The 13,137-nt window shown below is 49.3% G+C and overlaps 5 protein-coding genes across 5 annotated transcripts; 3 read left to right on the forward strand and 2 right to left on the reverse strand.

Annotated features, from left to right (window-relative positions):
• Positions 1-68: 68 nt before the first annotated feature.
• On the forward strand, positions 69-1,137 carry DSM5745_01497 (alpha/beta fold hydrolase; the record flags this gene model as incomplete). The annotated part of the gene is made up of 2 exons (XM_026743513.1): positions 69-399; positions 476-1,137. The coding sequence occupies 2 exons, from the start codon at positions 69-71 to the stop codon at positions 1,135-1,137; spliced, it is 993 nt and encodes a 330-aa protein (XP_026609358.1).
• A 2,879-nt stretch (positions 1,138-4,016) lies between these two features.
• Positions 4,017-6,595, reverse strand: DSM5745_01498 (Zn(II)2Cys6 transcription factor; the record flags this gene model as incomplete). The annotated part of the gene is made up of 10 exons (XM_026743514.1): positions 4,017-4,020; positions 4,077-4,568; positions 4,839-4,858; positions 4,914-5,330; positions 5,385-5,695; positions 5,742-6,109; positions 6,161-6,220; positions 6,287-6,390; positions 6,460-6,483; positions 6,554-6,595. 10 exons carry the CDS (start codon positions 6,593-6,595, stop codon positions 4,017-4,019), a joined length of 1,842 nt encoding a protein of 613 aa, XP_026609359.1.
• A 267-nt stretch (positions 6,596-6,862) lies between these two features.
• DSM5745_01499 (Hydroxyacyl dehydrogenase) lies at positions 6,863-7,800 on the reverse strand (the record flags this gene model as incomplete). Its single annotated transcript, XM_026743515.1, has 4 exons — positions 6,863-7,048; positions 7,101-7,257; positions 7,325-7,432; positions 7,493-7,800. The coding sequence occupies 4 exons, from the start codon at positions 7,798-7,800 to the stop codon at positions 6,863-6,865; spliced, it is 759 nt and encodes a 252-aa protein (XP_026609360.1).
• Positions 7,801-8,368: 568 nt separating this feature from the next.
• DSM5745_01500 (uncharacterized protein) lies at positions 8,369-9,122 on the forward strand (the record flags this gene model as incomplete). Its single annotated transcript, XM_026743516.1, has 2 exons — positions 8,369-8,657; positions 8,722-9,122. 2 exons carry the CDS (start codon positions 8,369-8,371, stop codon positions 9,120-9,122), a joined length of 690 nt encoding a protein of 229 aa, XP_026609361.1.
• Positions 9,123-9,982: 860 nt separating this feature from the next.
• Positions 9,983-12,034, forward strand: DSM5745_01501 (MFS transporter; the record flags this gene model as incomplete). The annotated part of the gene is made up of 7 exons (XM_026743517.1): positions 9,983-10,343; positions 10,396-10,584; positions 10,635-10,671; positions 10,720-10,850; positions 10,900-10,943; positions 10,997-11,651; positions 11,700-12,034. 7 exons carry the CDS (start codon positions 9,983-9,985, stop codon positions 12,032-12,034), a joined length of 1,752 nt encoding a protein of 583 aa, XP_026609362.1.
• Between the last annotated feature and the right edge of the window lie 1,103 nt (positions 12,035-13,137).

Below are 13,137 nucleotides of genomic sequence, written 5' to 3' on the forward strand. Positions count from 1 at the left end.
TTCTCACTTCCCCAACCTACCATCACCACATAACTATCCCCACGTCAGTCCCCAATGGCCCCCGCCAGATGTCCTATACCGATCTCGGCTGCCCCACCGGCCCAGTCCTACTCTTGCTTCCTGGAATGTTCGCCTCACGATTTCTTGGCCTCCCATTGCATGTCCTCGCTGAGCACACAGGCGTGCGGTTGATCGTTATTGATAGGCCCGGTATAGGCGGGTCAACGGGGGTTCGCGTCGAAGAACGAATCGATTCCTGGGTCGATATGCTCCCGATGTTCTTGGAGCAGCTCGGTATCGAACAGGTCAGCCTGGTGAGCCATAGTGCGGGGACAGTGTATCTGTTGAACACGCTTGCAAGGTGTCGGCGTGTCGTGACCAGGGAGCTATTTTTCTTGGGTAAGTACCTCCACGATACCAAACTCTCACTTGCTTGCATACGATGAACTGCGGGCTATGTACTGATAACCCTAAGCGCCCTGGGTGGACCCCGCTCACTCCCATGTCACATCAATGCAAATGGCACAGTATCTTCCAACCAAGGTATTCAGCCTCTGGCACCATATCCCGCGGTTCGTCGTGACGCAAGCGAGTCCCATGCTGGCGTCCAGTGGTGCCGTGATGCGAGGGATATCGTCGGTCTCGTTACCGGGGACGAACAATAATACCCAAGCAGAGGAGGACAAGACATTCCTCGACTCAAACTGGCGGCGCATTGAGCGTGACTATGGCGTTCCCAAAGAAGAGTCGGCCGAACTATCTCGGCTAGTGGTGGATGCCTTGTTCAAAGGGGAGACGGTGGGGGCGAACGATGAGGCATTGGTTTGTCTGAAGAAGGGAGAGGCGGGTAGTAACTGGGGCGCTTGTTCAGATTACAGGACGTGCGTTAGAGAATTAGGAGCAAGGGAGCACGCTGCTGGTGGGGAACTAGTTGTTCGGGTGTACTTTGCTGAGAAAGATGCAATGGTGGGATACAAGGGCCAGAAGTACTTCGAGGAGTGTTGGAGGGCCGAGGGGTTGCAGGGAATTGATTTTCGGTCTGTTGTCGTCAAGGGAACGGATCATGATACTGTCTCTCAGGCCGTCGAGGTCTGGGAGGAGATCCTGCGAGCTGTCAAAAACGCAAATATCCTTTGACTCGCTCGTCCTGCCTTCTCTTACGCCTTAGGGCCAGGATGCCGATGATACATAGTACGCTCCAGCTTGGGACCGACTTCAGATGAGATTGTCTGACCACTGAATTGAGCTTCCACTGCTACATGTACTTCTCATTCGACTCCCGAGAGGTAATCAGGAGCCGGTATACAAAAAGGCACCTGCCCTATGTTGAAATTGGCAAATTGGCAAGGGCTCATTCTTGGCCCCGCTCCGTCTCGATAGGATGTCAACGAAGCCCTTTGTCCATCTGAAGCTGTATCGTAGGGTATACGCATACCCACGTAGATAATTCTTTCTTCCAGATCACACCTCTCTGCTTGCACTGTGGCTTACAGCCGGGCGTTTTTCCTTGCTCTCAAGCTAGGAGTACTGAGTCCTTGCTATTTAGAGATAGATGTGGTCATGCTTGCCCCTTACTGTCGTGCTGGACCATGTTCGATTACCTTGCGGATTGCGATGCTCTTATCAACATTTCTTTCGCCAGCAATGCCCAATGTTCGCCCGGACGGTAAGGATATCGATGGTCTGACGGGCTTCGACCAAGAGATGGGATGTCATGTTTCTCTAGATGGTGTTCGAGTATCGGATGCATATTTTGAACCGCGGCTACCGAGTGTTGATGTTCTTTAATTTCTCGATGAGTGCAATGCAAGATTAATCTAATTGTTTGATTCACTACTCTATCATAGATCCATGGATAAGCAACTTTGGATTACCAGCCCTACCCTGCGGGCTCTAAATCCGCTCATACCATAGTTGCTCCATCGCGTTACCGGGATACCGAGGACCCTTCTCCCAGCGCCGAGAACTGTCCAACATCCACAAGCGTTGGGCGGGATCGTGTGGCATGGCTCCCAGATTACGTTCGCCTTGGATAACAATGTGTAGGCCATCGTCACTGCAGCCAAGCCAGCGAATCTCTGTATCACACGCGTGGCATTTGTGTTTGTACCCTGTCTCGAACAGATAGGCTCTGTACAGCCAAGCTAGGGCATGCACATGCGGGCACAACAATACCGGCTCAGTATTGTGCGGCGTTCGATAGCTGTCTCGGTAGTCCCAATAATCGCCGAGATACTTGTGCGATGATGACCAGTAGACGTCGTATCTGGTCGTGACTACTAGACAGTTTTCAGCATTGAGGGTGACCATGATCTTGAGGGCGACGAAGGCGTCAGGTTGGCTTGTCACCGTACAGTTGTGAACAAGGAACCGTCTGCTGTTGAGCACTTGGAACTGGAATCCCTGACGGACGGCTCGGTGAAGGAATCTGCTCGGTGCCCCTGTCTGTATCCAGGCCGCGAGTTTTGCGCCGCTCCAGCAGGTCAGGGCAAGGCAGGCGCATAGATCGACAACACCCACGTCACCAATGCAATATCGATATGATGGTAAGCCTGACGTTCCGTATATAAAGCAGTTTTCCGGGTGAAGCTTGAGACAGCCACGGCAATATTTCCAGCGGGAGTCTTCCAGCTTGAGCAAGAGATCACTCCGTATGCTATCATTACCATATAGTTTGCACGAGGGTAAAGGGTTAGCCAGATACCTCGGCCAGGCCAGTTGTTCGTTATCGTGGGCAGAGCGTATTAGTCTGTAGAGAGGCTTGCAGGTGAGCGCCAGGCAGGCCTGGGATACAAGTGGTAAGTGCGGTATGATAAGAAGCAGAATTTCAAGCGGCAGCTCTAGTAATAAGGACGAGCGGGCCTCCTCTTGAGGGGTTAGACGTTCGTAACCCCCTCGTCGCTTGGAGAATCCAAGAAAGACCAGGACCTTTTTGATGGAGCGCGGCATCGTCGATGAACCAGCTTGCTTGGGATGAGACGAGTTGATGGAGAACTTCCAGATCGGCTGTGGGACGAAAGGCCGTCATAGTCTTATTTGATTCGGAAACTGCGTCCGCGTGGCCATTGCGTGGTCTGGTGGCCCATGACTCTTATCTGCGGATCTTGCTGCCGGACCACACATCCAGTTCCATCGTCATCAAGCTCAAAGGTTTGGGTTTACCACGTGGCGATCAGCCGCGGCGCAACGATCAGACGGAAACGAGCCTACCTAGGCATCAAGACTGACCGTCTAACTGAGAGCCCCGTATAGTCTGGATCAACAGAGCATTTGGAGCTGTCTAGTCAGATAATGCCTCCAACCATGTTCCTGCAGAGGCTAATTGGGCCTTTTGGTAGGAAGCTGGCGACGTTCACGGGTGCATGTCGATTTATGGGCATGCTTTCTGGAGTGTGAAAGTGGCGCAGTGCGTGGTTACCGCATAATAAGAAGCGCAAAACATGCATTGGTGGAGAGGGACAGTGTAGCATGGCCATGGCCTTGAGTGCGAGTATCAGAGGATGAGCCCAAGAAGCCATCCGTATTCCTCAGTATTAATTATCTTGGAAACACGCACATATAACCTGAACAGGTCAGGGTTGAAATGCAGACGGGCCAGGGCCATGTCCCAGACTATCGCCCGCGTTCTCCTAGGCAGGGCATTACGTTTCTGCGCATGGTGCCGGCGAATTGTCCCAAATGCCGCAAGATCTGTTCACGAAGATTGAGAGATACAATGCGCAGTAGCAGTTTCATGTCAAGGACTCGGACCCTGGTCGCATCGATGTTGAAATATGATCAGGATGGGAGTATATATAACAGTAAAAGAAAAGGAATGTGGTAAGACTGGGGTTCGACGGCCACTTGTTAGTGCTTTGTTCCAAAAGATATAAGATAAGACCACCAGGTGACTCACGTGGGGATTTAGGTATTCGCATTGAATTGTCAGAAGTTCACCGTCTTAACCACTCAACATCTTACCGCTGGATCACCGTTCTGGGCGTTAACCGGGTTAGCAGTATATCCGTCTGTCATATTCACCTAGAAGCCCATGTTTAGAGAGATATCAGACGCCTTCTCAGCCATGAAATGAGTACATATCCGCCGTCAGCCAGCCAGCAGGGACCTCGCTATTGAAGAGCTGCCACATAAGCCCCTCAGCTGAAAGATCCATTTCAGTATTGTGGAAGTGCATCGACTCATTATCCAAAAGGTTGATGCCGGCGTCGCCGTCACCAATATAATTGATCTGGGGGATATCATTGACAGGGCCTGAGACGTTGGCAGCGGTATGGCCGTTCGTGGCAGGAGTGGTAGACGTCCCCGCTTCTTGCTGTATGTGTACATCTGCAGGCGGAACATGTCTCGTTGGGTAGGCACCGTCCGTATCTCTCTCCACAAACAAGGGCTCGCACATCCTCTCCAAAGACTGCAGCAGACCCAGCAGCTTTCCTAGATGGGGATCTTGTTTGAACTGAGACAAGCTCTCGGTGATGCTTCGCATGAGGTTATAGTCGTTGCGATCTAGGGTGCCAATGATATGACAAAAGACCACGAAGAACGCGCTGAGAGGATATAGAAATAGCGTCCTGTATATACGAGGTTAGAAGGTAGTACGTAAGGAATGTAAGCGGGCGTCAGACCATGTCAGGAATGACGGGTACGGATCGCCAAACGACGGCTCGACCGGATGCTGATGCTGCTGGAGAAATCGGAACGCTTGGAGGCATTTTCGAGCATTTAGCAAACATTGTCTATGTATCAGCGGAGTAAAAAAGCTCTTCAAGCGTGTTCGCTGCACTTCCACGAATATCGCGTAATAACAAAAGTCAAAGGAGGCCCAGTCGTATTGGACAAACTTGGGAAGCGCGTCGCGATTCTGGTATAACCTATCTTAGCAACCTGCTTAGTATGAATTAAAAGTTGAGGCATACCGCTTGTATTGTCGGAAGCATGCTGTGCATCTTTGTCTCCAAAGCCTGGCATGTCTCGACGACCGCCTTTGCCTCGTTCATGTTAGGATTGGATATCCTGTGTAGTTCTCCTTGAATCTCGGCGAGCTCAAGCACGATGCGAAAGACGCCACCATATGGTGAAGACGGGTCCAGTGTGATTAGGTCAACAGGGGAAACCTCGAGGTCGGGAAGTGAGACGGGTCGACCTAAAAGAGAACTCAATGTTCGATCGAGATAATAGCACCAGCACACGGCGCCGTAGATCTCTTCTTCGGTTTCCGTGTATGTTTGTGATTTATGAATCTTGTGGTAATTGAGGGCAGTAATCTGCCGAGCAGCGTAAGAGATGATGAGCCAGCACTGGTTGAATCTCCCTAGATTCTGCATAAGCAGGGCCTGTGGCCAGTGTTAGTATGTCCGTAATAACATAGGAAGAATCCATGAACTCACGCTAGAGACCAACGACTGTATAGATACCAAATCGGGCCACTGGAGCGGGTTAAACTGGCGGATGCTTTTGATCGCCGCGCGCGTATAGATCTTCTTGGATTGTGAGAGCTGGCGTCTTATAGCCTGGTTTTCGGTAGCGCGATAGAGTCGAAACGAACGATAGACAGCCTTTACGTAAACGCAAATAGAGTACTGATGGAATAGCCGCTCGTTAGGATCGAGTTCTCCCTCGAGTAACGCTGTCGCCATCCGCTCGTATGCCTTGTCGGAAATGTGGTCTGGCCATTCACTGCCCATCGACTCCGTCGGACCTGGTCGAGTTAGTCACGATGATCGTTGGGTAATAACTTGACATACCTCGAAGAAGCATGAAGAGCATTTCTCGAGGAGGCGATTCAGGGACATCAAGTCCGTCATCTGACAGGTCCTCCGCAACCATGTCAGCTTGGTGACGCTCACTAGCAGCAATCTTGGTCACCAGCTGAAGAGCAGATCTCAATATGGCCTGTCGTTCCTGACTAAACCTAGAATCATCTAGCTCAAGCTGAATGATGTTCTTGGCCTGGATAGCATGGTAATTCGAGGCATTGTCACCTTCGGTTGAGGGGGTAGCAATCGGAGATGTCCCCCTTGTAACCTGTCGAAGCACAACGGGACTTTGCTCTGTGACCATCTGCCTATCGGATGAGTCTCCAACAGTTGGGCTTTGTAGGGAATCGTTCGTCCTGAATTAATATCAGCCTTCTGTTCGAAGCTCTTGCGATGCTTGCTCTGACCGTCGTATTCGACGTACTGGTTCACCAAGATCTACTATCGATTCTGCGGACAACAATTCGCTGCCAACTAGTATCAGTAAGGCTTGATCACATAGAGAGCTCCGTATCTTGTAAAGGCTGACGAACTTTGGCAATGTCCTCTTCCTAGAAGACCTTCCCTGCCGCAAGCGTTGACATTCCGCACCAGCATCAACGCAATTGGCACAAGGCAATCGCCTATCGCATTTCACCTGGTCAAGGTAAAATACATCAGATCAGGGCATCCCAAAAGACGCGAATAAATCAGATATAGTCTATACCTTTCTGCCATAACACAAATCGCACTGGAACGCTTCGTTAGCTAAGGCCTGGGCTTGAGAATTCAGCATAAAGTGCGCAACCAGTGGAGCTTACAGCGGGAAGAATGTCGCTAGTGACGAAAGGGCCTTGAGACATGATTAGCGCATGTTGGCTAAAGAAAGGAGCGAAGGTGAGGATTTGAAGCTTCTGGCGACAAGATGACTAAGCAGGGCCCTTCCACATTTGGAGTTGACTCATTCAACGATCTCCGGTGTGTTCTCTCTGTCTTCTGAATTTATTCTTGTCTTGCCTAAGCATGGCCATCTAGACCTGTCGGTCACGAATGGTTCTACGGTTCTGGGGTTGAGCGCAGCACGACCTTTGGCTAGGTATTCGAGTCAACTACATATTTTGAGACAAGATTCACCACAACAAATCCTTCCCATCATAAACGGCCCTCCCATTAGAACCATCCCATCCAGGCACGCGAATGCTCTTGAAACATCCATTATCCTCGGACTTGAGGCTCATCACAACATCCATAACGGCCTCCGCACCCTGGGCTACGGTCAGATCGGCATTCTCCCCGCCCATATCACTCTGCAACCACTGGAGAAGGATTAGCAACGGCGATAGTGCACCCCAGCAGTGGACGACTTACCCCCGGATTTACGGCAACCATAGTGAAGCCCTCGTCCTTATATGACAGCGCATATTGAACGGTGAGTGCATTCAATGCGGCCTTGCTGATTTTGTAGGCTGGGCATGGAGCGTATACATAGCTCTGGGCCAGAGCTAGGGACCCGTAGCCGCTTGAGCTGTGAGATGGACTGTTAGTGCTATTCTAGGTGGTGAACGAGGAAGACCGGATTAGCTTGAACTGACATATTGATAACCTTCTTCACGTCGCTGTTTTGCATCAAAGGTATGTACTGGCGAAGGACGTTATGTGCACCAACTACATTGACTGATAATTGGTAGTCAAGATCGGGCCTATATCGCGCATTGCTGTCAGTTCCGAACTCCGTAAAATGAAGTTTGGACAAAGCATACATTTCAGCAGTCTTTCCAGATGTCACGCTATAAACGCCCGCGCAGTTGATGAGGATATCCAGGCTCCGACCCTGCAAAAACCCCCGTACCTCGTAAGCGGAGTTGGTAACACTCTTCTCATCGGCCAAGTCAAGGGCGACAAAGACCACCAATCCATTCGACCGCGAGACTGCTTCCTTCAACGCCGGCGAGCAACTTCGAGCGGTAGCAATAACCAAGCCTCCCTGCTTACCAGCTTGAGCGGAGAACTGCCTCACCAACTCAAGGCCGAGGCCTCGCGAGCTGCCAGTAATAAGGATGGTCGACATTGTGGTTGGAGGAATGCAAAGGCCTGGTAGGATCGGGCTGCGGTAACAGGAGTAGGCATTTTTATAAGGTGCCCGGCAGACGGAGGTGACACAAGAACCACTGATCCACCGAGTAGGGCCAATAGGGCCAATATCCATTGGCCCTCCTGAGACGAGCATACGCTGTTCTTTGTCCATCCGGGGCTTTTAGTCATTGCTTATCGTCCAGCCTACCTACCAACTGATCTCTCGTCCAGCCCAGCCCAACAAAGGCGCCAATCGGCATTGACCGGCATCTACGCCACTACCTACCGGTTGGGTAGATAGACCCAGCAGATCTTCGAGCGGGACTGTTCCGACTAGAGAACCGTAACCTCGGAATGCGCACGTTGTCGGCCTCCGAACAAAGAGATCATGGATGGGCCCTGCTCGGGTTTCCGACCAAAAGGGGCTTAGCTCGGGACCCATGCCCTAAGAGCAAACCTATAGGCTATTGCAAAGATGTTGACATTGCCTAAATTTTCAATTATAATTATACTCAGTTATCCTCTGACGTGACTAATTACTCCTATCGAGAACAAAAGTCAAGATGCCGCCCGCAATCCCATGGAGGCTCCTCGGCGGCACACTAACAACAGGGGGCGCTTGCACGATCCTCTCCTTCATCTACATCACCCGAGAAATCGAGTTCATTCCCCTGGCAGCGTCAGATCCAATCTTCCACTCGGAACATTTCAAGCAGTGCAATCCCAATGGCAATCCGACCATCCACGACCTGCATGTCCAGAGGGTTCCGTTGTCGCGAATCGACCCTTCGTTGCGTGCGGACCATGGCAGGCTTCTAGAGCGCTATTGTGGTGGGGTTTGGGGCGGGTTAGGTTCGAACCTCATACCTATCAGGTTTTCATAGCGATGTATAAGAGTCTAACAACAATGCTACAGGCTTCGCACCTCAACGCCTCCTCCTTACACGGGCTCATAAGCACAAAGACACAACTAGCCCTGCATCCCTATGGACCCACACCGAACTACTCGCATCCGCATATCAACCAGGCACTGACATCGCGGGCCACTTTGAGGTGGTTGAGCGATCGGTAGATTCAATCCTCATCCGTGGCGGCGACGAGATCTCGAATCGGGGGTTACGGCCGCTGGACGGATTGATTGAGCTCTCGGCGTCGGTGGATCACCAGCGCGATGTCGTTGAGTTTGGGTGCAAGACTGTCTTCTTTCAGGGGCTTGGTGAGACGAGAAAGCTGCCGATGCCAGAGCCAGTGATCTGGCTGCATGAGCTATATGCGAGGGCGCTTTTGGCGTCGGGGGTAAGAAATGTGCTTGGGTGAGGATGGTGTGGATAATGTCATTTGTACAATGTAGAATATACGCTAGAATTGCTTTCCTAGACCATCCGGTGGTCAGATATGCTGGTGGAAATGCAATAATCACTATCGCTAACAAGCTCGCGGGTTTGAGCCTGGGGCCAAGGATTGAGCACGCCTAGCTCGACGACATTACCGAAATGTCCTGTGTAAGGACGAAACCGGGGATCTTAATCCTGGATAGAGACCTTGGCCGATGCGTTGCCCTAGTTGTTAAAGTGGTTAGTTAGTATGCTGAATCTTCTTGGGAAAGATAATGAAAATGTATACCTTTTGGCCATGGGCATACCGGTATACATAGCTGATCGGGCTCGGGTTTCGGAATTCCTAGTCCGTTCTGTACCTAGGGCTGGCATAGGGGATGTCTGTGCCAACTCTGTGGCCCACTGGCCCCGGTGATTGGCCATTAAATGGGACTAGCTTAACCAATCGAATTCTGGCTCGATGCATTCCCTCTTTCTGGAAATGACGTCATTGCCATGATTAGAAATCGGATAAGCTCAAGCTCGTGATCATTAATCGAGATTGCGGAGAAGATGCTTAGCAATCCAACCAACGCCCTTGATTTGCTGCTACATGTAATTAGCCTGGACCATGGATTCAGTGCAGTGCTGGCAGACGTATCCAGAAGATATCATGACTTCGACTGCCTTCTCGGGTCAATTACATATCAGCGCATTATTAACAATACCTAATGGCTTGGAGGACTCATCCTGCGGTTATAAGACCTTGCCCATACACGGTTCCAACATGGCATTCGAACACAGCCATCAATCGCTCCAGAGCACAGCTTATCTACACAACTGCTTATTTTTGTGACCACCATGTGGGACGCAATCCGTGATTCGCCCTTTGGGCTTACAGTTCGCTTTTTCAGCAAGAACAAGCGACTGCAGCATATCGAGGAGACGGATACCTTCCAGCATCCATATTATCCTGCAGTTGCGGGCGATCACGTCCAAGACCTCGAAAAGGACACGGAGGAAGAGACCACCAGCAGATCGTCATCGTCAACAGATCTCGAACGAGCCGATACAAATCTCAGCAAGGACGAACTCGACCAGAATCTCATTGAACGCCTAGTAACTCAACAGAGCTACCACGAGCTCGCGAAGAACCAAAGCAGGCCGATCAAACCTACCCAAACGTCGGATGGACTAATTCTGGTGGACTGGTATACGACTGGTACTTAACTTCAACGCTGGATGGTTTTGATAGTGTATCTAACTCCTGTCAGACGACCCTGAAAATCCTCAGAACTGGAGCCCGCTCAAGAAAGCATTTGTCTCTTTTGTTATATGCTTCTACTCTTTCGTCGTCTACTTCGGCTCGTCGATAACTGTCGGTGCTGTACCAGAAATTGTCGAAAAGTTTGGTGTGAGCATTGAGGTCTCGTCGCTGGCTTTGGCACTCTACGTCTTTGGCTGTAAGTGACTCATATTCTGAGATCCATTGCTATACTGATAACGGTTGCAGATGGACTGGGACCATTGTTGTTTTCGCCCATCAGCGAGTGAGTTTTGGTTCCAAGCATGTGAAGTTCGTATCTGACAATTCGCAGAATGACGGCAGTGGGCAGGAACCCTCCGTACATCATCACCCTGTTCCTCTATACAATGCTATGGATTGGTGCTTCAACAGTCCAGAACTTCCCTGGTTACCTCGTTCTTCGCTTCTTGACTGGCTTCTTCGGTGGGTCTCGAAGCCCTAACTGGTCTGGGCAACGCTGACTGTCTGCTAGGTTCTCCTGCGCTTGCTACTGGAGGAGCTTCTTTTGGTGACATGGTTCGTTCTCACCTCCCACCTGCACTTTCTAGGGTTATGCTAACCCGTTGAAGTACCCTCTAATCAAAGTTCCATACGCACTCGTTCTCTGGGGAGCTGCCACCGTCTTCGGACCCGCCCTCGCCCCCGTTGTCGGTAACTTCAGCGCCCCAGCTAAGAACTGGCACTGGGTATCATGGGAAATGCTCTGGCTCAGCGCTCCCGTCGTGCTCATCTGGTTCTTCTTCGTCCCTGAAACATCAGCATCCACAATACTCTACTATCGAGCTCGCCGTCTTCGCAGAGTCACAGGGAACGACAAATACCGAACAAAGGACGAGATCAACCAAATCACCAACAAAACCACGACCAAGTCAATTGTTTACGACGCCATCATGAAGCCTGCTCAGATAAACATCCTCGACCCAGCGGTTCTGTTTTCGACCGTCTACACAAGTCTTATCTACGCCATCTTCTACTCCTTCTTCGAGTCGTTCCCGCTTATCTTCGAGGCTATTTACCACTTCAAGTTCGAGCTTACCGGGCTTCCCTTTCTTGCTGTTCTTCCTGCTCTTGCCATCGCGGCAACGTTTATCAGCCTCTACTGGTACTACTCTGTCGTCCGGCACTTCCCAGCAAGAGGCTTCGAAGCCTTCGGTGCCCCAGAACGTCGTCTCGTCCCTGGCCTGGTAGTCTGTCTTCTCACTCCAATTGGGCTGTTTATCACTGGTACGCAATCCCTCTATCTAGATCCACCAACCCTACTAATTCCTATAGCATGGACCTCCCGCCCATCCATCCACTGGATCGTCCCCATAATCGGCCTAGCCCTAAACATAGTTGGGACATTTACGGTGATAGTCTGCATGCTTCAATACCTGGCATTCACATATCCGCGCTACGCAGCCTCGCTATTCGCCGCAAACGACTTTGCGCGCTCGAGTCTAGCCGCTGGCGCCATTATGTTTTCGCGCCCTATGTTCTTGAACCTGGGCATTGCTTGGGGAATTAGTCTGCTGGCGCTCTTGGATGTTGTTTGTTGTGTGCTGTTGTTTGGCCTGTGGAGGTATGGGGGCGTGTTGAGGGGGAGGAGTAAGTTTGCGGAGGCTTAGCTATAGGGTCTACTACGGTACTTTCTCCTGGCCGTGGTCGGATCCTTTGGTCATTAATGGCCTATCTCTTACTATTTGATAATGGGTTAGAAGGCTTGGGAGTTCGGAGTTGGTTTGATAGACGGCGGTCTTGTCGGCCTCTTTTGGCGTGCTTAAGATATATATAATCACTAATACATTTGCCTATATATCTTAGTTGCAGTATAAACACGATGAATGCGAGAATAATCCAAGAATCGCGAATGCTCATAGAGTCGAATCATCCAGGATACGCTGCCCCTGATCTATAGCTCTAAGTTACAGGATAAACATGGGTAAATGTTGGATAGGCCAGAGGAGCTACTTATAGAGATAAAATAAAAATATCGCAAGATAAATAATAATGTTATAAAATAATAAGTAAATCTAGCTAAAAAATAATTTATATATAAAATTTTTAATAAAAAAAATAATATATAATAATACTAGCCTCTTTAAAATAAGCACGGGAAATAAAACTAATTTAAGCTAAAGGCTTTTAGCAGCTTTTATAGCTTACTAGTTTTCTGCTTTAATATAGCCCCCTAGTATTAACATGCTAAAGCTATATAAAACTTATAAAAACATAAAAATTATAAAAACATGGTAGTTAGGTAGCTAGATTTTTAATCTTTTATATTAAATTTATTACCACTAATTTTAATATTTTAATAAAACTTTAAAACTTTACCTTATCCAGCGCCTTTATTAAGCTATTTACTAAATTTTTAATTTTATTAATTTTTTTAAACTTTATAAGGTCTTTAGTAATAAGATTCTTTATTAAAAAGTATTAAATATTTATTTATTTAATCCCTAAAGTATACCCCGGTTGTCAACGTCGGCCAGGCCACCAACGGCATATACTGCCACCGGCCACCGCCATTAACTAACCAACCCCTTTCCTAAAATTAAGCTTAGTTAGTTTTAGTTAATTAATTAGTTTCTTTATACTTTATTAAGATTATTATTTATAATAACAATAGTAGCATGTCGCAGGACATAACTAGTTAAGTAAATTTAATAACTTAATTAGGCACGCTAATTAAAATTAGGCTAGCAAATGCTAACTAAAAAATTCTTAG

Source organism: Aspergillus mulundensis (assembly GCF_003369625.1).
Source record: "Aspergillus mulundensis strain DSM 5745 chromosome Unknown scaffold_0, whole genome shotgun sequence".
In the NCBI taxonomy this organism is placed as follows: Eukaryota; Fungi; Ascomycota; class Eurotiomycetes; order Eurotiales; family Aspergillaceae; genus Aspergillus; species Aspergillus mulundensis.